We start from the raw sequence: 25,575 nt of genomic DNA on the forward strand, positions 1-25,575 counted from the left end.
ATTTGCGGTCAGCATCGGCATCCCATGCACCAAGGCGAGGTCACCCTGACTTTTATGAGTTTCAATGAAATTTGGTGTAAACCATTTTCACCACGGTTAGAAAACAGCAAGGTCATCCCTTAAAGCCATATTATTTGAACACCTGAAAGATCAATCAGATAATTTAATTTTGATGTTATGAAAAAGACTATTTGATTAATATGAGTTGGGTGTTGCAGATATCGCCACCTACCCGCGCTCGCACCGCGGCTGTCTCACAACACGTTACTAGACGAGTTCATCTTCTGGACGTTCAAGTACGAGTTCCCGCAGAACGTGGTCTGCTTCCTGCTCAACATGCTGCCCGATCAGGATTATAAAGTGAGTTGATTTTGGTTTAGACACTAAAAAGGAAATTTGAGAAAATCTTGCGAAGATTAATCTCACAATTTGCAACGGCCCTTTGTCAGAAACCCCTTGATAATTTCAGACTTCCAGTTTCGGATGGATTCATAGCTTTTTTTGGGATACCTATATCCAAATCGGAAGAATTCTAGTCCATAAGTACTTGCTTTGCAAGGTTGTACGTACTGAAACTCCAACTGCACCTTGCAGTTCTATATCCAGTAGGCGAATTAACGTGCTGTTAATGACATGTCAATAAGCCGTCTTAAATCGCGTCACCGATTGCTCAACCGCCGCGGTTACTAAGACTGTGTGTATGAACTTTGAAACGATAGTGCATAACTTCGGTTAGCCTCTGCGACTAGAAAGAGAAGATCGCAATGATGAACCAGCCGTATTTGTTCCAGGAGCACCTCACCCGCACATTCGTGATGCACTACGCGCGCATCCCCCTCGTGCTGGAAGCCGCCGGCGACCCCGACATGCTCTCCAACCGCGTCGTCCACATGTCCGTCCAACTCTTCTCTAATGAAGCCTTAGCACTCCGCTGCGTCCAACAACTGCATCTACTACACGTCATGGTGTTGTCTTTGAAACTAATGATGGGAAAGATTCTTGTACAAAATACCCTTCATGACCCAGAGAAGAACACGCATAAAGTGATAGACTGCACGCGCCGAGTGATGAAGGAGCACTGCTACTGGCCTCTCGTGTCGGACTTCAACAACGTGCTCTCGCACAAGAGCGTGGCGCTGGTGTTCCTGCAGGACGACGCTCTCGTCGAGATGTGGTTCCAGTTCCTGTCTATGTTGCAGGGTGAGTAATGTACAGAATACCCTCCTCGCAGGATGTAGTAACTGATGTGAGTCAGCACTGCTACTGGCCCCTCTAGCTTACATAGCATATTCCCTAAGCTACAAATGAGAATCGCAATTCACTGAATTCACTCCGTAGCATCCCCGACTCACTAGGGGGACTCTGAATCGCAACCAACATCACGGCCTTATCTCTCAAGCTCATGATCGGCAATATACTCGTACACAATACCCTCTACGATCTGGAATAGAATGTGAATAAATTGTTAAACAGTATTAGTGACCGCAGAAAGGTCGAAGTGAATGATTACACTCACAGGTACACAGAGTACTAATCGCAAAAATGTTAGTGAATGGATATAACTTAAGTCCCATGTGTTTAAACCAAATATTTTGATCGATCTTGCAAGTCTGTTGAACTTGCTGTTTATACAAAAAAAATCGTATGATCCAGTAACTAATAAGGTTTTTTCCCCAGGAATGAATGTAAACGTCCGCGAAACAGACGGGCACATCGAGTTCGAGCCGTCCTCCTACTACGCCGCGTTCTCCTGCGAGCTAGAGGCGGCCGCATATCCCATGTGGTCCGTCCTGTCGCACCTGACGAGTCCGCAGCACGCCCCTCTAGCCAAGAGGATAGTCGCCGCCGCGGCTAATTGCTTGCAAGAGTGGCTCGACGAGATGCAGTGCACCACTCCGCGGGCACTCCAGGTCAGTACTCCTCTTGTATACCGAAGGCGAAGGGGACAACAGAATTATTGAAGCAGTTTCTTTACGCGTCCTCCTATGTGAGTGATCTGGACGTGAATGTAAAGCGATGCGATGCAGTGAACCATTGACTGCGATGTGGCGCGGCGGCCGTGTCCTCGCCAGCGGGTCGCCGCGACGCAACAGACGCGCTCGCACGCTGCGTGCTGTTCGGTGCCTGCGTCACTTCCATGGGTATCGAGGGTTTGTTTATTCTGCAGCACATTGTTTCACGTCAAGATCTCTCACCTAGAAAACTGCATTAGTTTCTTTGCATACATTTGAATACTGAATGTTTACCCCCAGGCCGGCACCATGCACGCGTCGTTCCACTTCCCGCTGCACCGCTACCTGGCCGCGTTCCTGTGCAGCTGCGTGCGCACCCTCGGCGTGTCGGCGGCGGACGTGCTGCCCCCGCCCAGAGTGCTGGCCTTACTTGCTCACCACCCGCTCCGGGTCCAGGTCAGTGTCTGCACCGCTACCTGGCCGCGTTCCTGTGCAGCTGCGTGCGCACCCTCGGCGTGTCGGCGGCGGACGTGCTGCCCCCGCCCAGAGTGCTGGCCTTACTTGCTCACCACCCGCTCCGGGTCCAGGTCAGTGTCTGCACCGCTACCTGGCCGCGTTCCTGTGCAGCTGCGTGCGCACCCTCGGCGTGTCGGCGGCGGACGTGCTGCCCCCGCCCAGAGTGCTGGCCTTACTTGCTCACCACCCGCTCCGGGTCCAGGTCAGTGTCTGCACCGCTACCTGGCCGCGTTCCTGTGCAGCTGCGTGCGCACCCTCGGCGTGTCGGCGGCGGACGTGCTGCCCCCGCCCAGAGTGCTGGCCTTACTTGCTCACCACCCGCTCCGGGTCCAGGTCAGTGTCTGCACCGCTACCTGGCCGCGTTCCTGTGCAGCTGCGTGCGCACCCTCGGCGTGTCGGCGGCGGACGTGCTGCCCCCGCCCAGAGTGCTGGCCTTACTTGCTCACCACCCGCTCCGGGTCCAGGTCAGTGTCTGCACCGCTACCTGGCCGCGTTCCTGTGCAGCTGCGTGCGCACCCTCGGCGTGTCGGCGGCGGACGTGCTGCCCCCGCCCAGAGTGCTGGCCTTACTTGCTCACCACCCGCTCCGGGTCCAGGTCAGTGTCTGCACCGCTACCTGGCCGCGTTCCTGTGCAGCTGCGTGCGCACCCTCGGCGTGTCGGCGGCGGACGTGCTGCCCCCGCCCAGAGTGCTGGCCTTACTTGCTCACCACCCGCTCCGGGTCCAGGTCAGTGTCTGCACCGCTACCTGGCCGCGTTCCTGTGCAGCTGCGTGCGCACCCTCGGCGTGTCGGCGGCGGACGTGCTGCCCCCGCCCAGAGTGCTGGCCTTACTTGCTCACCACCCGCTCCGGGTCCAGGTCAGTGTCTGCACCGCTACCTGGCCGCGTTCCTGTGCAGCTGCGTGCGCACCCTCGGCGTGTCGGCGGCGGACGTGCTGCCCCCGCCCAGAGTGCTGGCCTTACTTGCTCACCACCCGCTCCGGGTCCAGGTCAGTATCTTCAGAAGTCTCCAAACTACGGCTCTCAAAGAGCCAAGTAACGTACAATCCAGCCCGCGGAGGGCGACCGGATGCCGTAGCCCGCGGGTCGAAAATATGGAGACCCCTGTTTTACAAAATCATTCCAGACAACTGATACTATTTACTTACTAGATGAATAAGTCTCGAACTGCTTTTGTGGATCGGCCTTATATTAGTTCTATTCGCGAAATCGAGAGAGGTCGCTGTGTCAAGAATTTTAGTTATTACATATATACTAGATAAAAAAGTAACAGTTAACAAAGTATTCAAAACGGAACACATCGATACTGTATGTGGCGAAAACTTGCGAGAGTTTTATACATCTTCATTTTTTTTTTTCATTCATATTAAAGCTTGCATAAACACGGTCACATTAAATGGAAAATTATTAACCCCTCGGGCGACAAAGCAATATTAAGTATAAATTTAAATAAACCGAGGGATTGAATTACTTCAAATGAAAACAATAGCGGGTAATTTTCTATAAATCTACTCTGTATTGTTTGAGTCAAATGAAACGAACCTTAAACTTTAATTAAGAAGTCTTTATTACTATCAAAAGCTTACATTACAATCATGAGTACAGTTCCCACGGCAGAAGCTCTCGGTAGATAACTTGATGCTTCATTTAGTGCACTTATAAAAAACGTCTTCGTTACATTTTGGTGCCGTAAACATGATTTTTACTAAGCGTTTATTTTTTACTATCCTATGATTATATTATCCCGTTATCGCCTTTACACATCCATATGTAACATTCTAAACGTACATTTAACCCCTCGAGTGCTCTGACCAAAATGAGCTTACTGAAAGTGATGAAGACCTTGAAAACGCAGCATGACCTTGAAAACTTTGAGATTTAAATCTGATAACCCCAGAGATTAAGTTACTAAGCGACCAAGTATCTCCCGTGGCTTCTGGCCGCACTCGTCCTAATTACTGATATTAAAAACTAAATTCTCACACCAGAGGACGCTTAAGTGCATTCAGCTAGAGATTAGACATAAAAATAGATTCATCACATATTTTTGCCTGAAATGGCGCTTTGGGGAAATAGGGTAAAATCGTAAAAAATTCTGACGTCATGTAAATCTGGGTGTTATCGTACGGCCTCACTGCAGCCTGCTTATTGCACACTTATGCGTTCTCTGTAATGAGCAATTAGATGAATCAACTTTTTTTGTTGTTTTTCTGTCCCGTCAGCCAGGCGACAATAATAGCATAGTTTGTGAGAAGAGCGACTCAAGTGATCGTAACCATGGCAACGAGTGACAAAAAAGTTGATTCACCCAGTGACGTGAACCCCATCTAATTGACTACGGGTAGTGGCACCAAGTCGGGTTCGTGCGTGGGCGGCGGGTCGGCGCGCACGTGCGGGCTGTAGTCGTACGTGAACAGCTTCACGGTGATGAAGCCGCCCGAGCCGCGCGAGCCGCGGTGCACGACGCCCGCTCCGCTCGCTAGCGACGCCCCTGAACACACAATACATGTTTACTTATATTTCGTACCGGCTTGAATCTTCGCAATTCAGTTAACTATTCAGTTAATCCTTGAACGTGATGATTTGATGAAAGTAAGACAGCTCTGACTATAGTGAAATAGATTCATTGTGATCTCACCCTTCATGGGCTCGACGGGCTGCACGTCCAGGAATGGTACCGTGGTCTGAGCGGCATCCGCCTCAAAGTCCGAGTTGACGAACTCGACGTACTGGTCGTGCGTCGAGTCCACCGGCATGGGCGCCGCGCTGCGCGTCGGCACGTCTGGTTTGTACAGCTCTAGCCGTTTCCTGGAATTTATGCGTTAGGATTTTGAGTTGTAATTTAAATGTCACGGGGATGTCTTGATTGTTATTCGGAAATAGAACTGAGCAGAGTTTCTGTAACTGAGTATGTTCTGGAGTCTTAAACTTTGTGTTAGTTACCATTTTGCAGCAGCAGCTTCAATCGTTTTGTGGAATTTCTCAGTTTGTTCATCAGACCTTAGAGTAATTAATTCAAGCTGAAGTTGATATTTTGATCCATGTTATACTATAATCGCAATATACATTATTTTCTATATATAAAGTGCCTAACTAACTACGCGGGATGGAGTATGTAATGCCAGCTAGTCGTGACCATAAAAAAATAATTAGTACAATCATCGTGTTCACGCGGCTAACGATCGAATACATAATAATAATTTCAGAAGAGTGACATGGGCTTTACGTATACGATGTAAAAACAAAGATCAATGTGACTGACCTTGGTTGTTCAGCGCCCTCTGTGTTGTCATTACTGATCCATTGGCTGCGGTCGGGCGCGAGGCGCCCTGTCGTGTAGTTGAAGGGTGTTGATCGGATCTCAAAGTGTAGATGCGCGCCGATCATTCGCCACCTGGAATATTTTTATTAATAGATAGATTTTTGATATTTTTTCTGCTAAAGTAGATAAGCCCGTGAAAGATAGACTTGTAATTAAATCGCGAAAATAATGTTTAGAAAAGCTTACAAAACCCTAATAACACTATCTGTATGACTTGACTAGTATACTCTCGTATTGCACCGCGCTTTTCTTACCATTGCAAGCGTTTTCCTGCCAATCCTTCTTAAGAAAATTGGCCTCTAATTGTTCTTGTCTCAACTGTAACCCAAACTCCTCACATGGTGTGGTAGTCGAAATGTCTTGTCATGTCACTTTCATAGGATGTCAAACTGTTTCAATTTTGGTACTGACCTGACTCCAGTCAGCACGTGTCCCTTGGGCGAGTCCAGTTCGTCCAAATCGATGGCCCTCTGCTCGTAGGTCAGCGTGTGATAGTCCGTCTCCGCCACTCCGACATCCGCCGGGTCAAACTTGACCACCGGCACCCATCCGCTTGGAGTTACCGCTCCTCGCTCTCCCAACACGCCTTCGCTGATTTGTAGGTGGAATACTCTGCCGATCTTCACGATACGCAGCCCTGTTACTACCCTGGAACATTTCCCATAAATCACGATTAATTCTGCAAATAAAACAAGGGCTATATTCAACTTTGATCTGGGAATTACGTATGATTGCTTATTTGTATTTATCCCGTTGTTAAACTATTTTAGTCAGTGATTGGTAATCATTAGATGTAGCTATTAACCTTGGCTTTAACAACGAATTTCGACTGTGCTTTTGCCTCCTTATCGCTCGAATATACCAGAGCGATAGAAAGGCAAATAACGAAGTTTCAACTTTTGTTGTTTGTGGTAGGCCCGTAAGCTCACGGTATTAACTACTCGGTTCGAGTTTAAGACGTAATATTTGAATCTCTTTACCACTAAAGTTATACTTATGTTACCCAACTTATATCTAACTTAATTGTATCTAAATTACTTGAAGACACCCGCACATCTCATGCCATTAGTAAAGAACATTAGACCCAAAGCTGACCCCAAAGCAACAAGGAGCTGCCCAATCTAGCGATAGACCCTCGGCTGGTGCGCTGGAAGCCGTGTGCTGCCCGTTAAAGTCTGGCTTCTGCCACTTGGTCCTCGTCGTATTCAAGTATTACATAACTTTTTACTAAACGTGATTCAACCTTCTTAGACTCGGACCAAGCTATCTCCTCCCCGATTTGTCATGCGACTAAAGTGTGGGAGTTCTGCCATAAACGTCAAATTACTATGGAAATCTGACGTTCATAGCACACACTTTGTCACGGCAAAATCTGGGAAAAGTTAGTTCAGATGGACTCTTATTACAGTTATAAATTTATCTTAATAAGAAGCTCACATCTACATATGATTATTCATGTCTTGTGGCGTTTTCTGATGTATGAGTAACTTTCCCATAGTTAGTTTCGTATTGTGTCTACTTTGTGTGATGTGTCAAAAATGGAACTTTACAATGAAATACACTATTGTAAGTTATCTAAATAATGAGATCAACACAACTAAAATGGATCTTGTAAGTAATACTTGAATACTGGCAACCCATAAAAGCGTCACAGAGCCGTTTAGTCGACTGACTTGTTCTTCTGTAAGTCCGTCACGGCCTCCCTTAAGCTGAAGACGCGCTCGGCCTCCGACGCCGGCTCCTCGCATAGACACATGCAGTACGAGCAGTGCTGGAGGTTCCAGCGCCACCAAGAGTCCACCTTCAAGAAAAATTACAGTTAGAACCTTCCTTTTGATTTAATGAGACCTTCAAAGGTGTCTAGAAACTAACCAGGCATAAGGACTTCGTTATTTTTGGCATAAGGACTTCGTTCGACGGACACTGTTTGCTTCTGCCTAGCTTTTCCTCAGACAATATCTCCTGCAACTGAATTCTGATCCTTAAAGATCTGATCTGATGCCCAATCATGCCCCTATTAGATCTAGACAATTGTCACTTGACACTGACACAGCGAATTTCTGGGTGAAAAGCGGGACCATTGCTTACACTGTTACTTTAGGGCACAGTAAACCTACCTAAAAATGGAAGTGAGAGAGATTCGGGATACTCTTTGATAGGTGTCCTCGCCTACACGGTCATTTTGGACATTTCACCCGCTTAGCTACTGCTGCTGAGATTATAACGAATCCGCAGTGTCAACAATGTCAAGTGACAAGTGAGAACGACACGCCTAAAACAATCTTTAGGACATAATATCTTATGGACGCAACATGCGAGCGCAATCAAGCCAGTTATCAACTTTGGGTGTAAGAGATGTGCGGGCGTCCCATCGGGGACTAACTTGTTATTCTTCACGTCGGACGTGGCGTCGATGAGGCTGAAGTAACGGTCCGACTCGTGGGTCTTCTCGTCGCACAGGCACATGCAGTACGAGCAGTGCCAGAACAGCCAGCGCCACCACGAGTCCACCTGGAAGGCTGCGCTGTCAAAACTAGACTCTGATGCGACGCGTTAAAGTTGCAATTCGCTTAATAAAATTTTGTGAAACTAGATTTATATTCTCGGAAATATCGTACCTGTTTGAGAAAATACTTCCGTTATTAATCTAATTAACTGCGCATAAAGCACAATCGTTGAATAATACACACACTTCAGATTTACTCGACAAAACAGTATGTTTTGTAATCTGTTGACCCCGTTTTACACCCGGGTCAAACAGATAAGCAAAACAAATAAACTCCCTTGACCAACATTTGCTCCAATAACCTTTATTCGCCTTTTTCCTATTTGAGCAAACATTCGTGCCAATAAGCGAGGCATTTGGCCAATTACCGCGTGTCAATTACTTATAGGCACGTCTAACCAACCTCAAAGATATATTCGCAGATTCGTGTCTTATTTGCATTGAAATAAGGCGATAAATGTATAGATATATTTGACCCGTCTAAATCGGTCTAACCTTGGTGGTTCCCAGCGTGCACCTGCCGGCTCTGCCGAGGGTCCGCCCGTTTTCGTACTCGATCCACTCGTACCGCCGGTTGCTGTTCCGACCCTGAAATCATTAATCGACCGCTCACTGCTGCATCTTTACGATTATAGAAATGTTTTTTCATGAGCGTTCTTCTAGTGAAGTTGTGCATTGCAATTGTTAAGTTACGTAAATAAGAAGTCTTATCGTTGTTGTTATGACTCTCAGATGAGTTGTTTTGCCATTCTTATTTCTTACATAAAACAATTCCTTCGTCATCTATTTTGATAAAAACAATGGATATTAGCTAAAAAGACCCAGATAAATATTTTATGGATTGATGCAATTGAGGAATGGCGACGAGTGACACCTGAGATGTATGCAAAGAGAGAACATGTGACTTACCGCAGGACAGACCCACATATCCGAGTCGATATACTGGCAGTTAAGTATCCTTCCATTGCACGGCCTCTGCTTCGCGCAGTACAGCTCTTTAAAGCAGCCGTGGCGCTCAGCTAACGAATAGTACGCGCAGTTGTCCCGACACGTGCCGTCAGTGTTCATGTCAACTTCGTTCTCGATGTAGCCCTGGAGTAGGCGAGTTACTTGCGCGAACGTTTCCCCTGGAATGTTCAAACATTTGATAACTTTAGTAGTCATTGGGGTTATTTGTCTTTCTTCGAATGTTGTTGGATTTTAGGAGGTTGATTGAACTCTCGTCAAGTCTTCGTTGATAAATTAGACTTTCAAAATAGCATCTTAAAGTAGAAGATAGCTTGTCGTTTTGGGAAGCCTTTATAAAATATACTTGTACCTTCTTTATGCTGAGCTGGATCGCACCGATAGACCCCTCGTTTGGACATAGCGAGTGCTGCTTTGGCGGCGGCTGCTGTCTTCTCCGTCCGTTCGGCGTAGCGTTGTCGCGTCAGGCTGGCTTCCTCGGTGTAGTTGCCTGTAACGTTTGTAATTTACTTCGTTAGTTTTGACTTGAACTCAATATGCATCGTAGTCAGCGCCTCGCTTTCCTTTACCATACTGCACATAATCAGGGCAACATAATTCACAATGCGGTAGGTTCAGTGCACTACCCGTCCCCCTCTTCCGCTGCGCGTGCGAGCGTGATGTAGTTAGCTGTCAGAGGACGTGTCGCAACATTTAGCACGGGAAGCGCGAGGTTCAAGGTTGATGCGTTCTTTACGAGTCACTTGAGTCGCTCCTCAGTTGTATATCGAGTTTAATATGTAACTGGAATCAACGACTTGATTCTACAAAGTGACAGTTGGTTATTACACTTGCACACGCGTATAGGCAGCAGATAAACGGAAGGACATAATTATGACCCCGTTCCAGTAATGCTTTAGTCAGAATATAACACGACAGACAACGATGTGTTATCTCAGCACTTCACTTATGACATTAGCGCGTTTAGATAGATAAAGAGGGAGAGACCAAGCCATACTCTAGCTCAAATTGTCTTCTGCCTTTATTACCTTTCCCGTAGATCTTGAGCAGGATCCAGGAGAACTGCATCATGGCATAGCCCTTGATCTCCGTGAGGGCGATGGTGTTGTACATGTCGTAGATGAGCTGGTGCGGCGACATCTGCAGCTCGCACAGGTCCTGGCTCTGTTCCTGTGGACATGTTTCATGACATCTTGAACTATAATTCTAAAGGATCATAAAGCTCGCGTACATCCTCGGACGTGCATACGATTATCGTTACATAGCGGTATTTGATCGATCGAATTGGGTGTTTCAGTAGCCAGCAATGTAACCAAACTAGCATATGAGTTCTCATTCTCGTACCGTCTCTGAGCCTTAATCGCAGGAACCAGCGGGTGGAGAGTATCTTGTAAGGAAGAAAATATGTTTTTCCATAAAGAGAATATTTCACTTCCTATAAGTAGGAACAGAGCGAAAGATAACTTGACAGTAAATATTAATATCTTAACTGAACCACCATTCCTTCATTCAGACTGAGTGCGTCGTGATTTGTTTATTAACAACTTCGATAAAATGCTGTGCTATTGCTTTGATGCACTGCGTTGTGATTCATTCTTATGGACTTTCTACGTGCGCCCCAATTGTTAGATTTAGTTGAATGACCTGTTCCTATTATGGAGGAAGGTATACTTTAGAATTCATTATATTTTCCTGTTTTCCAATAGGAGATAAAAAAGAAGTTTAGCAAAAATATATCTCACAGTTAGCAGTAGGTATCGCATATATTATGTAAATGTGTCGCGTAATCCTACTGTTTAGCCTGTCGCGTTAGTTTGTACAGTAACCGACCTTTTTATAAGGCGTTAGGAGCCATTTTAGGAAAGTTGTTAATGCGAATATGTAGAAAAGTTCTCAGTAAAGGTTAGTGACATGATTCGTTTGTTTCCGTGAGTAATGCTAAGTTGCTGACCGAGTGGCTTTGTCTCTACGTGTTGTTTCCACATCTAACAATAATAACATAAAGGCAAATTATTATGATTAAAACACAATAACGGTTTCTAAAAGTAGGTTTCAATAATCAGGTTTAATTTAAATTGAAGTTGTGTTCAATTCAACCAAATAAGAAACAGTTTAGACCCTTTAAAGTTTACATGATTAAACAACACAATTTGGAAGTAAGATTATTCTTTAAAACAGAACATAGTTTCGGAAACGATAGTTTGTCCAGCATTTTTAGATGCCGTGACCACATTTAACGTATTTTTCAGTAAAATGTTAATCAGTTTATTGTTCTCCTGTCCTCGGCAAATCCTTTGTCCGCCGCGCGGATCAGAATGACCAACTTGTACAGATTGTGGAAATACAGTAACTAGTCTACATCCTTATTACAAGGCGTTAAGGTCTTCTTGTGGGCACTTTTCCGTTTCGTTCTTTGTACCATCGTTTACACAGTTAACTGATAATTCGTAAACCTTAACGCTAAGACAAGGCCTCCCAATGCCTTTAGTGTTAGTACAGTTTAAACAAATACCGCGCGGGATGTCATCTGATGTTTCTTTGTTCATTACACATATTTATGGAAAGGAATGGCTAGATTTATTTTCCTGTGGTGTTTTTCCTATAGGGTTGTGTCATTTGTTTCATGACCGAACAATAATATCGGGTACAAGCTAGCCTGGCCTCATGTTTTTTTTATTCAAAACATAATACTAACATTCTAAGAAGATAATACAAATAAATAATGAGAGTTGACTAATGAGTTATACCGTGTGAAATTGTGAGTAAGACCTTGATAAAGGAGGTTTTCTTGAAAGTAATAAATTGCCTTTGTTTTGGGATTATCAACAGAAAGTACTGCTTTGCTAATACCTAATAATGGTAATAACTATGAGGCTTCACCAAGAGAGTCTTTAAACGCGTTCTTAATTGAGACAATTAACGCCATTTACGCTCTCAGACCAAGAATCAGCCACTCGCATTGTAATAACAATCCCACAGCTTATTTATCAATGTTTACGAACGAGGAGCCCAAAATCGCAGCGACAATCGTAAACACGATTGTATAAGTTGGTCGTGTCAGTGGTTTAATGGTTTCAGATTCCGTCGCTAATGTTATTGCCAACGTGAGCTCGGCTTACGTCTTCCTGTGCAGATTATATCAATTATCGAATGGAATTTGCACGTACAGTCGCCATCGGATATATCTGAGCGGCCGAGTTGCTCACAAATATCTGAACACGGCTCTATTGTCAAGGTGTTAGTGTGCTTGTTCAGATATTTTTCAGCACCTCGGCCGCTCCGATATATCTGATGGCGACTGTACATTTTTTTTTGTAACCGATAATGCTTTGACGTTGAAAATGTTTTATAGTGGTTTTTCGCGTTAGGTGGCAAAATAGTATCGTCAAATAGGAATTTAGGATTGCTATCAGTTTAGAACGTTTAAAATAGCTACTTTGTCCTTCAGTTTAATTAACACGTTTCTGGAAAAATCACAGGTTTTAAATCCCTGCTGCATTTGTACCTGCAAGGTAGACCGGAACATATCCCCATGCTCGATGAGCTCGTCCATTCGCTGGACAGCATCAGCCACTGACAACTTGGGGTCCCGCAGTATCACCTCCGCCAAGTCCAACCACTCACGGACCGGCGACGGCACCGCCCCCGGCACCGCCTGCCGCTTCACAAACTCCATGAAGTTCTTATAAAGATTGTCGACTACTCCCAGCTTCTCTGTGGCTTTCACCCACGGCCAGGAGTCCACTTGCGGCCGCGGCGGCATCGGCACAGCCGAGAATCGATCGTGGAACGACGAGAACGCCTTTGTCACTTCTATATCTGCTCCTAAACCCGCGTTTATCCAGTCAGGATTCGTCGCGTTCGTCCATAGCTCCTTTTCAAGCTTGTAGAAATTGTCTCGGATGTGGTCTACGGGGGACAGATCACCCAGCGCGAGGGCTACGAGTAACGATAGAGTCAGGAGCCGCATGGTCGACCGTCGCCGCCGAGAGACCGGCGAGCACTGGCGAGGGGACCGCGCGAGCGAGTGGGGACCGCCGGTAGGGACGGGACGTTTACTTATCGACTTTATACCGGTTATAATTGTGCACGTGCGAATTTACACTGAAGCGACAACTTCATGTTCTACTTCAAAATCGGAGTTGATACGTTAATTGCAGCAACATAATATTTTATTGCGCATTCAACTTTAAGATTAAAGTCAGTCACGTTAGTTATCGGGCTTTTAGAGTACAGTCGGACATACTTTCAAATAGTATTTAGATAAGTTGGATATCGTCTGTTTGAATGGAATAATGGGACTTATTTAATGTCTTCTAGTAAATTTTATATTAAATAAATTCATGTTTGGTTGAGGGGCTGAGTGATGCTGATGAGTCCACGAGGATGCTTTTAAATATGCATGTTAGAATTTTACGAATTAAATGGCGAAATTAGCTATATAAAGGTGATGAATACGAATAATTATGTAAATGTGCAGTTAATATAATATAATAATAGAATTATCGAAGATCAAAAATTACATCAATTTGGTGTTAGCTTGTTATATTAAAACACAACTACCTCAAATATGCGATCATTGCAACATTTCGATATCAGATCCACCCGTCCGTATCGACATCAACATCGACACGCTCGACACAACACCACTGGCCCGCATAATGCTGTTAACGCACCAATCTCATCTGGCACCCTCCTTGATTTTTATCCCAATAACAATACTGCTTTTATTGCAATGCACCGATTACACCCATAAAGCGACGCCGGCCTGTTCAGGTATTCCCAAACGCTATCGAGTCAAACGCTCAGGTCAACCAGTGAAGCTAAAAACTCAGTATAATACGCTGCATTCCGCATTTATAATGGTTGTCCTGTGAGTTGGACTCTGTAAGCGATTTCAATAGCACCCGTGTTATTGTTAGTGCTTCATTATTTCACGTACACTCTCTACATCATTTTTTAACTGTAATAAGGATGGGTTTCGTTTGTACTAGCTGTATGTACATGTTTGTAATATAAACGAACTCGTCAGCTGACGGTGGGCACGCTCCCGCGCAATAATATTTATTATTGTTTCTGTTTAATTGAAGTTCTGGGAACAGCGAATGGGCATTCACAGTTTTTTTATTGTTCCTGACCCTGCTATTTAACCTTATATTATATAACTAGCTTCTGCCTGCAACTTCTTCTTCGCCCTCAAGAGATGGCAGTGATGGGTTGGCAGTATATTTTAAAGAGTCCTTCTATCCAATCCAGTAATCCCTATTAATATTATTATTGCGAAAGTAACACTCAGGCGTGTTCTAATTTTAACAACAGGGCATGAATTATATCTGGAATTAATTATGGATCTGATCTGTCAATGTCACAATGTTTAACACTGACAGATCCGATCCATATATAATCCAGAACTAATTCATAACCTGTTATTTAAATCAGAATACGCCTGTCTGTCTGTCTGTTCCTTCATAACGCTTTAGATGACAATCCTTAATCTCATTTCAGTTTTAGTTGCTTTTATATATATATATATATATATACTACGTCGGTGGCAAACAAGCATACGGCCAGCCTGATGGTAAGCAGTCTCCGTAGCCTATGCACGCCTGCAACTCCAGAGGAGTTAAATGCGCGTTGCCGACCCTAGCATCCCCCCCCCCCCCCCCCCTCGTTGAGCTCTGGCAACCTTACTCACCGGCAGGAACACAACACTATATCTATTCTGATCTTGTGTTAACGTTATTTTTGTTGTGGCATTTTTTCTGAATGTCAAAGTTACCACATGTTGAACAGCTGTTCAAATAATCCCTTTGGTATCCATGTGTGTACTCAATGTAAAATGTACCGTTGCAAACTAGTTTATATGTATTTATAATAACTTTTGAAACGCTTATTAAATAATGTAAACGGGAAAGACCGAACACATGGCGAACAGACAGCGAAGTGCAAAAATTTCCATACAATAAAAAGCGAACGTTTTAACGGTGACGTTATGGTGCATCAGGCTTCGCATTCTGTACAAAGATCTGTGGTCTGTGCATCATATGCCATTTGTATCACAAGAATGTAGGCCACAGTCATGCTTGTAATGAACTGACACGTGGGTATTCAAGAAAAAATATCGTCCCGTCTCCTCGTTTAACCATAATTATAATCATCTTTATTAACTTTACGTGGCTAACCGATACACCATCAATGGCAATGCTGGCTGACTATTCGTAGGCCTTATTGCAAAGAGGTAAGGTATATTAATGGGGAATATTGAACATGTGTTACAGTTAGAATAACACAAATATCTAAAAAAAATTAGTGTAGTACGTGCGGATGGTGACTTCAGCCCGTTGATATCACTTCACTTATCAAGCTTCCTGGGATTGAGCGTGTTGTTTTTCCTAGTTAACCGACTACGGTAAAAGGAAAGGTTGTGTATGCATGTGGTTTGTGTTTTGCACTCCATTTTTTAAATTATTATTGGTAAATACAACTAAAACATATTAATGTTTACATAAAAGAAGGCCAATGACAGTCATCCATTCAATTGCATTATACATAATGTTTTAATTGTTACATGTAACGATTAAAAATATCAAAAAATTTAAAAACAACGGGAATGTGCAATATTACACACAAATGCCTTAAACCTTAAAAGGTTTACATACACAGACCGATCGTAAAATATGTATTTAATTATTAATATTCATATCAGGCACCAACAAAACTTTCACAAAATATATCCAAATAAATACCTTAACATAGTATTCGAACTAAAGCTGTACCCTCAAAACTACGATTTGTTATTATAGAGCGGTTTAAAAAAAGTAGATTGTATCCGAAAAAATGCACCCTTTGACTATATTTTGTCAAGTTTTACTGGTTGTTTCTTGCAAGTTCGATTATCTTTATAAAAACTTCACAAACTTAACCTTCTCATACAAATTTTCCTTTAAATTTGTATATCTGATTTTATTTTTCGATTAGTACCACGAATTTCAATGCTCTCTCTCAGTGACTAACATAATTTTTTCGAGTAACTTTTTGTGAAGGCTAAGTTTTTGCAGGCTTTATACTTATATTGTATATAAAAAGTGTTAGCCTTCATATGAGTCAGTATCTGCCGACTAGGAGCAGTTCTGCTCAGAACAGGTTTCAACTTTTATGCCTTATGCGTTGCACGTAATAGGTAGCGATTTATGCACCAATAAATACTTGTTTTATTAAACATCCATTTTATTAGTTGGCCTTGTACAGTCTTGTTCATAAATATGTATGCATTTTTTCACTTTATTGCAATGGATTAAAGTGAAGAAATGTATACATATTTATCAACTCGACTGTACGCTAGAAAATGTCAAGACATAAGTCATTTTTCTACCGAAACGACACAATTTAAGAATAAAAACACAGGCCCTGATGCTTGAAAACTAGAAAAAAAGATTTCCACTTTTTCTCATCCGTAATGCGACATGCTTCTCTTTTCCAAAAAATTTTGTCGACTGATCGGAGTTTGGTCTATAAGCTGAGATTACTTCTATGGGTAACCAAGTAGTCTCAGCTTATATGTAGGTATGATGAATTAAATTCCTATAAAGTCGTTCATAAGTACCTAGTCCTGTAAAAAACACCTACCTACCTTAGGTTTTTGTCGCTTACTAAGCACGTGTCTCTTAAATTTGCACTCTGATAGCACAGATAGCGTACAGACGGACACGGCGGACACCTATTTTGCTCATTTCCGTTGTAACCATTGAATTCGGAGAATCGTACCCGCTCTATACAATGTCTACTAATATGGCCTTCACACGCAAAATATACAATACAACGCGTGGACTTGACTGAACGTTAGTCACAGACTTCAAGACAGTAGAGTACGAGTTCAGGGCCTGACGGGTATTGACAATAACACTTAGCCATTTGATCGCTAAAGACGTCAACAGCCGCGGCTGCATCCCGATATCAATTTTCGTGCATTCCGACAAGGTTCACTATAACGTACCAGCCGCGACAGGCGGAGCGTTCAAAGGGTTAAATGACAATTCGTAGGTTATCTTTTCTCGTTATAATAAAGTTGGGGGCTTGTTAAGTAAACGATGGTACAGTCGCCATCAGATATATCGGAGCGGCCAAGGCGCTCAGAAATATCTGAACACGCCTCTATTGTTAAGGCGTTAGAGTGCGTGTTCATATATCTGATGACTTGAAGTACAGATTTGTTGGAGAACTAAATGCTAAAGGTTGATACAAATACAGAATTGTACATATTTTATTAATTTGACTCTGATTTTTACTCCGGTTTGTGAAGTATAATTTTTCACAACGCAGCATATTCGCGACTAACAACAATCCCAAAGTAAACAAGTAGTACACTTTGTCGCGATCTAAATTTTAAAATATTTATATAATGTTTTGATCAGTATAAAACAAGCTTTCAAATCATGACCAACTTTTTTTATTAAAAGCTTTGTAGTACATTCTATCAGCCAAAACCTTTATGACAGAACTTATGACCTAAGTATAATTACCGAGTTAAACAGTTAAGGTACCTACCAGTGGCGGCGCGTCACAAATATTCGTAGGGAACCCGGTGCTAATTTTGCTTTCCTTTTCTCCATGAACTAATCGTGAAAGTACTGAACGGGCTGATATCAGACAAGCCGGTGGGAATCGAGTTCTTGGAACGATCCGCCACTGGTACCTACACTCTGTTATTTATAAAACTATCCAAATGAAACTAAGCAGTGTCAGTCGACATTTCAGTAACGATTTGAGACAAAGTGTTCAATAATTACTGCTGTCGATAAGAACGAAATCTGATCGCCTGAAAGCGTCACAAACAGTCCGTTATCACCGGCAGTGCGTGACACCCTGGCTTCCGCCACATGTTGCCCATTGATCTGTCATTGACGGTGACAGCTTACTGTACCCTTGTACAGTTATAATATTGACAGGTCACTGCCACTGGATCGATTTTTCACGCAAACAATCATTTGGGACCCTTTTTAAGATGTAGGCGTGACATCTCAATGGTATCTAGAAATACATTGCAATATTATAAATGAGAAAATCATACCGCTTGATGGTTACGTGCTCACGGCTAAACGAATGAACAGATTTTAATAAAAATTATAAAAAATATTTAAGTTTAAGTTATGGTTAGCTGGAAGAGATACCTTTTAGGGATAAGTTCGCCTTTGTACATAACTTTTTTTTGTCTATTTTATGTTAACCTGTTTATGTGCAATAAAGTGGGTAGGGTGGCACATAGGGTACTTCATATTGTAGAATCCATTCCCAAAACTACGTCGGAGGCGGGTTTTGCGTATACAAATCAAAATCACATAGCGCCTTCTAACATTCATTGATGATAATTATAACCCCTTATGCATTCTCAGTAGCAATAGTGTCGGACTACATGTAAAGGGGAAACTGTACGTTGTTTATCAAAAGCGATGAGTCATGACGCGTGGCTTGGAATGGACGTAAGGCTTAAGTGGGTGATAGACGGGCGAGTAAGTTTGCGAACTTATGGCTTGACGACTTTTTTTGCTTGTAAAGTACACGTACTTAGGCTGACACACGAGCGAAAAAGGTCGTCGAGCCGTAAGTTCGCGAACTTACTCGCACGTCTATCCGGGACTTTACCGTTCCTAAACTGTGCTACGAGTAGTTACAGTATAAGTTCTGTCAAATGTCAGCCGGAACAAAGTAGCCTGAATTATTTGACTTTAATGAAATTTGCTCATTATCTTTAGTGTAGGGGTCTCCAATGTTTTTGAACCGAGCCAGAATCCATTCGAGGGCTGGGTTTATATAGATTTTTCCTATCTTGTTGGCCAAAATTAGGGGCTCACGGGCCTGGATTTTAATCCACCGATATCTATGTACAATTCTCACCAGGTTTTCACAAACGCCTGACCAGCTTGTAGCGCCTGCAGAGGTTTTGAAAATGAGAATAGAATTATAAAAGTGATTGGCACTTTCAATCCCATTGGCTTTACGGCTATAACCTCCCCTCCTACCTTTATAAGTACCAGAGTCATTTTTGCAGTTTTGAATTTGGAATCTTCTTTTACTCCATTATAGTTCAAAATTCGATTGGATTTTGTCCTTTTAAAAGAACTTCGGGACTTTGGAGGATTCTGCTTGAGCGCCGCGCCGCAGGGCAGGGCGCAGCATCCAATCAATAAAGCAAGTTGTTTGACCCGTGACTCACACGCACAGTTACACGCATTGACTCATTGATCCCGTTCGCGCTCATGTCTGCTAATGTCGCCATACAGGGTAAACAAAGGAAGAAATTTAGACCATACTCCTTCGGACAAAGAGTCTCGTTTTACGTGAAGAGTAGTCGATTTTAAAGGAAGTAACTTTTGTCACCTTACAATTTAAAAACAAAGAAATTTAAACCATATTGCGTTAAGTTAAGAGTACGAATTGAAGTGAAGGTCGTTTTTTAAGGAAGTGATTTTTTACGTGTTAATTGCAAAACACTGAGATAGCGGGAAAATAGGGTAATGTTGATAACTCCCTTGTCATTGTTAAAATTCTTTAAATATCCTTTAGAGCATTTAACTGTATATTTTCAGTAAACCAATATCTAAGTCTAACGGTAATATTAGATATCAGTAAAGTATACAAGATAAGTTTGTAACATAAAATCATACAGTCCTTTTAGCTTCATTGCTTATAAATAGAACAGAATGGTTTTCGATCATTAGTCCCGTAATAGCACTATCCTGTAGATATAAAAAACATAAAACACATGTCTGAGAAAGTTTTTATGTTTGGGCTGAGTCACTAAAGGTACAAATTGAAAGGTCGCGACGACAAGACTGGTTTCTATGTAATATCATTCGAAGTCAGCGACACGTAGTCAGCGACGCGTCGCCGAACCGCAGACGACGTGTCGCCCGACCGCAGGTCGGATGTCGCGGCGACATCGTCTGCAGTCAAGACACGTCGCCTAGTTTCAATTTGTACCTTAACACAATCTGAAGCTTAACTTGTGAGATTATAAGAGTCGTGTTTGAACTTTACAAATCTCAATTTGATATCGTTTTGATACAACTCGCAGTGCATCACACTCGTTATATTTTACATCAAATGGACTGCGAATAATATCAAAACAATTTGATTGTTTAAGTTCGAATGCTACTCAAGGTCTTGAACAAGTTTTTGGTTTCGTTTGCGACACCTTATTATGTAATTTGGTGTCATGCAGCCAACCGCCGCAGTGAGAGTAAATACTAAGTATTCGGTTAAATTTTTCTTGCCATTTCAAACATATTCCTACCATATAGCCAGAAATAAAGTTTGTTATAGATAAAATCGTATATCAAACACAAACCTTTTGTAATGTTTAGAAGAAAGACGTATTATGATAACTTGATAGTCTCGATACGTTGCACATTGTAAGCAAAAAAGAGCAATATGTATTTATTTCCAAGAACCCTGACAGTTATAACATGAGCATTGTGCGCCTACAGTGTGAAGTGTATGAGTGTAGGCGTATCGATCCCTCTCACAATTATTCAACTCTTTAATAAATTAATGTGTTAATGTCTGTGGTAAAAAACACTAATATGTAGAATGTGAACAGATCTTGGAACAAATTTTGGATACGAGGGTGGTAATTTCCGACAGCCGGAGGCTGGAGGGCATTAAAGACCCGAGTTTACAATATTCTTACCCCCGGAGTTACACACAATGTTTTTCATCACACTTGGGAAGAAAAAACTAAATTTTTAGCGAAATAATTCTTAAATACGGTGACATATCAAACATTCGTCCGCCATTTTGTAGTTCTTTTCTTGGCAGGTGAGACATCGAAGACACAGACCTATTCGGCATTCAGCCACGATTGAAAATAATGGCAAAATATTTTAAACAGCTGTTAAATTTATAAAATTAAATAATTTTTAACGTAAACAAAAATATTAAATTATAAACGTCAGTATTTTAAAAGTAAAACTCATTTATGCTACTTGGTTTGTATGTATAAGTGACATAAATAAATAAAAAAATAAAATAGCCTTTATTTGCGACCCCTTTTTTCTGTGTTGCATGCTAAACACTTACAAGGAATTTTCAATTATAAAAACAGTTAATAAAATATTATTGTGCATGAGATTTATTCATTTTTTTTATTTCGGGATCCCCTTGTGGGTATAGGCCTCCTCCAGTTTTTGCCATGCCTCTCGATCTTGGGCTAGATAATGCCACCCCATGCCGGCAGTTTTCTTTATGTCATCAGCCCAACGCTTGAGTGGGCGTCCTGAATGTCTGTCACCACTCCCTGGTCCTCTCCATTCCGTCACTCTTTTCGCCCATCTTGAGCTATCGTAACGTGCAATATGTCCTGCCCATCTCCACTTCATTTTCTTGACATATTGTAATGCATCAATTACTTTGGTTGTTTCCCGAATGTCTTTGTTTCTAATCTTGTCTTTTATCTTGACATTGAGTAGGCTCCTCTCCATTGCTCTCTGACAAACCGAAATCTTTTGGGCATTTTTTTCTGTTAAGCTCCACGTCTGGCAGGCGTATGTCAGTGTTGGTAGGATGCAGGAGTCCATAAGTTTCTTTTTAAGTGGTACGGGCATTTTTGATTTAAACAAATGTTTAAGTGACCAGTAGCGTTTCCAGCTTGATGTTATGCGTCTCTCTATTTCTGCTGTGTCTGTATCTAAGAATGATATTAGTTTGCCTAAGTATATGTATTCATTTACATATTCAATGCTCCTTCCTTTTATGTGACATACTTAATTTAAGTGACATACTTAATTTTAAAAAAAAGGCTATAACGCCCTAGGGAGTTATAGCTTTTTTTTCACAATGCATAACTCCCGCGGAAACTAAATAGGTCTTTGTCCTTCAGCACACCTGCATGAAAGACCTTTTTCGAACAAGTGTGATGAAAAATACTTTAATGAACAAGCTCTTATTTCCACACTTAATTCTCATTCGGTGAAGGCTAAGGTCGATTTGTAGTTCATATTGTAATTTAAAAAGTTAAACTTTGGTAAGCTACATTCATAGAAAAGAAAACGGGTCACTCTGTAGAACAAAGTTACCATTGCTCTGGAGTGCAAAGGAATGCAAGTAAAACCTTGCATTGTCTTCGCAAAGATTTTGTTTGTTTACCCTACAGTTGGAAGTTTGTCGCGCGCCATCCGGCGTCGCACCACAATGCTCGGAATGTCGTGTTTGTAAAACTTTGCAAAAACTCCCGCTTGCGTGATTGTAGTGTCCAGTTTATTGAAACATATTAAATAATATATGACTTGCAGATTGTGGGCAGGAATGAAGAGCAGTGAAACGTCATAGTTAAGTCCAAAATCCACGAACCTTATGTCATAATAAAAATTTCAAATATGTAACGCCTATGTGAACTTTATTCATATTTCATATTCATATTTTTTTGATAAAATTAATTACACGTCAAGATTACATAAAAAGAGAATTACATATAAGTTAATGTAAATAAAAACGGGAAATCAAACTAAAACATGAAATAAAAAATACACATCAATCGTAATTATAAGTCAACATTTTAGTTACCATGAAATATCCGCTATTAATCCATATAATAAAAAATATTAAAAATAAAATTTCACAGTAATGATAATGTCCCAGGAAATAACTTTTTTTTTTATACCTTGTGTGTGTGGATCGATGACACATTGTCCAAAAACTCGTCGATGGTGTAGCAGGCCATTATACTACTACCTACAAACTACAAACGATCGCTATGTCAACATGGGCAATTTATGTAAACTCAGTTATAAATAAATAGCTCGAAGCACTCCGATATCATTATCAGCCGTTAATTTGAATTTATTATACGTTATTCTTATCACTGTCACCTACCTACCGGTTTCTATTGTCTCCTATCTATTTCACCACTTAATTTAACGCTATTTTAAACGTCGTCTTGATTACGAACTAGGCGCCTAGCCAAGCGACAATTGTTGATAGAAAACGCCAAACTAAACTTAATAAGTATGGACATTATTACGTCATATTTGGAAGCATCTATCAACCCAAATACGTTTTTACTTATCGATTGACGTTTTTACCGGTCTCCTGTTTAGTTTTCTACTTACCGGTCCCTATTGTAAAGACAAAGTTTGACAAACCTGTATATCATCTAAGACGAGCTGCAGGATCCCCCGGCCGAGCAGATGCGTATGCGGCGGCACGACCAGCGAATGCACTCGCTCGAGCAACCCCGGCAGCGCGCCAGGGTCGTGCGACACGCACCACTCCGCGAAGTCCTGCAGCGTACTCGGCTCCAACTCCTGCTGGATGCTCACGTATTCCCTCATCTGTCTATTAGCTGATGATACCCTACTAAGCAGATCTGCCATCTCATGTAGACGCAGTTCCAATCGTGCCCCCCTACCACCGCTTTTCGCTAACAGCTCAGCGACAGCAGCCGTTTTCTCCACCCCCAATTCCAACCTCTGTATCGCGCGCGAAACCTGAGCCAATTTCGATAAGATAACCCTCTCCTTCCTCTTAATTATCGGCAACTCGACACCCCCTGACGCGTTAAACGACTTCCCAACTATATCCCATGAGTTTAACACTTCTTCGCCGATCTCTTTTCCTAAACGTATGACGTCCAGCGCGTCGTCTATGAGCGCGGCGCACGCGCCGAGCGCGAGCAACGCTATAAGCGTGCGCGAGAGTGTGGCCATAGCGGAGGACGCGAGCGCACTGGCCCGAGACGATCGAGGCCGTGGGGTGGCCAGCGCGAACACCGAAAATACAATTATCACTTTTCTATCTTTCGCTAGTGGAGTTCAATGGACGTTGTGATCCGTAAAACTGTGCACTAGCACTATAGTGGCACGCGTGCGCAAACAATAAAATACAATTATCACACTTTTCTATCTTTCGCTAGTGGAGTTCGACCGGTTACGTTATGATTCCGTATAACTGTGCGGACGGTTAGTGCGGCACTTGTAGGTCGTTCTGTCTGGTTCTTGTTTGACGAGAACGGATTAAATGCTTGTTTCACTTCTAAATACGTTACGCGTCATAGTTTCTCTGGATAGCATCCAATAGTAGCATCCTTCAGATTGCGTTTGTACTCATGTTTGGAAATAAAATTAAGGAAGAAGTATTTATACCCAAAAATTGTTTACGCTTTTGTAAACGTCAAAAGTCTGTAAAAAGTAGATGCTAGCAACACAGAGTAAAATCCCTCCCGCCACTTATGTCAACAAAGACATTGTATCTGAACCGCACCCGTTTTTTTTTTTTGCTGCTTTTTTTCTTAACGTAAAATTATGTGGGATATGCTAATGTGGTTCTACCTGCCTTGACAGAAATACAATGGATCAGATAGATCGGGATATGTGTACGTTTACGTAATAATAGGTTTTATTGGGTCTGTGCAATGTTCCGTGTGCACGTGTATTGTTGAAGTTGTCTGACATGCACGCCGGAGCATTTTTTTTTACATAATTGTTTTTATTATTACGTACGTCTCTTTACGTAATAGCTTACCGATAAAGAATAAAAATAAGAGTAAAAAATAGTTAAACACTGCTTACAAAATTAGCTGCGCTTACGATAAAGCTACTATTTTATGTTGCTCCAGATTCAGGAATAGTGGGAGTCCCCGAAAAATATTTTTGAAACAAATTAAGACGTAAAATTACCTACGTGATAACAAGAGTCATTAGTTACAATAGCTGGTGGAATTCATATGAGTGATATTTGAAATAAAATTGTTATAAATCCAGTTTCTTTCGATTGAAATGACCAGAAGAAACATCTCATGCTTTGTTCCATTAGATGACTAATAAATTGTAAATAATAAAGCAAATTGATTATATTCATACTACACGTAATGTTACTCGTATTTATGAGAAATTAATTACTCAATATTGTTCTTTCCTTAAGGCCCCGTATGGTCTTGTTCTTCTCTCTTTCTCACTGAGAGTAACTGTGAGCGAGATGGATGTGCGTGCAATCATGTTATTGAATTTTAATTTGTTGTAAGTTTTAACAAAAAAAAAAGAGAATTCGATGAGTTGTCCTCAAAAATAAAACTGCATTTTTAGAAGCAATTTTCATATTTTTAGCTTCCCTGCATAAATTGTTACAAATTTTTAAAGTGCGTTTTAGACCCATGATCGTGATTTTTTTCCATCAAGCGAACGTCATAAAAATCAGAATTCGGATCGATGAAATCCCTAGAGAAAATCCTCAAGATTGCTAATTAAATTTGTAAAAGCCGTATTGTGTTCCAAAAAAGCGGTAGCGGTAGCGGCGATTTTGCAGAAACTCCGCTCTCTGGATCTA

The 25,575-nt window shown here is 42.0% G+C and overlaps 2 protein-coding genes and 1 long non-coding RNA gene across 5 annotated transcripts in view; 1 reads left to right on the forward strand and 2 right to left on the reverse strand.

Moving 5' to 3' along the window:
* LOC133524537 (E3 ubiquitin-protein ligase Ubr3-like) overlaps positions 1-25,575 on the forward strand; it is a gene marked incomplete at its 3' end in the record, with an annotated part of 79,236 nt that overhangs the window by 39,622 nt on the left and 14,039 nt on the right. The window contains exons 6-10 of the mRNA XM_061860622.1: positions 219-360; positions 792-1,200; positions 1,678-1,910; positions 2,253-2,539; positions 2,580-3,456. Of these exons, the coding sequence (XP_061716606.1) occupies positions 219-360; positions 792-1,200; positions 1,678-1,910; positions 2,253-2,539; positions 2,580-3,456 (1,948 nt within the window). The remainder of the gene's footprint in view (positions 1-218; positions 361-791; positions 1,201-1,677; positions 1,911-2,252; positions 2,540-2,579; positions 3,457-25,575) is intronic.
* Positions 4,011-23,984, reverse strand: LOC133523945 (uncharacterized). 3 transcript variants are annotated; one of them, XM_061859668.1, is made up of 10 exons: positions 23,397-23,984; positions 10,290-10,431; positions 9,614-9,751; positions 9,205-9,422; positions 8,791-8,883; positions 7,463-7,590; positions 6,201-6,437; positions 5,730-5,861; positions 5,106-5,275; positions 4,011-4,958 (listed from the first exon to the last, which is right to left on the reverse strand). In XM_061859668.1, exons 1-10 carry the CDS (start codon positions 23,958-23,960, stop codon positions 4,795-4,797), a joined length of 1,986 nt encoding a protein of 661 aa, XP_061715652.1. In that variant the 5' UTR covers positions 23,961-23,984; the 3' UTR covers positions 4,011-4,794. The 3 variants fall into 3 exon arrangements, with proteins under 3 accessions (XP_061715652.1, XP_061715651.1, XP_061715653.1); XM_061859667.1 differs by lacking the exon at positions 7,463-7,590 and adding an exon at positions 8,173-8,300 and having other exon boundaries at positions 23,397-23,983; XM_061859669.1 differs by lacking the exons at positions 7,463-7,590; positions 23,397-23,984 and adding exons at positions 8,173-8,300; positions 12,767-13,283.
* LOC133523946 (uncharacterized) lies at positions 17,337-20,854 on the reverse strand. Its single transcript, XR_009800301.1, has 3 exons — positions 18,896-20,854; positions 17,954-18,743; positions 17,337-17,801 (listed from the first exon to the last, which is right to left on the reverse strand). It is a non-coding gene; the product is annotated as an uncharacterized LOC133523946 (long non-coding RNA).

The sequence above is a fragment of the Cydia pomonella genome, chromosome 13 (assembly GCF_033807575.1).
Source record: "Cydia pomonella isolate Wapato2018A chromosome 13, ilCydPomo1, whole genome shotgun sequence".
Classification (NCBI taxonomy): Eukaryota; Metazoa; Arthropoda; class Insecta; order Lepidoptera; family Tortricidae; genus Cydia; species Cydia pomonella.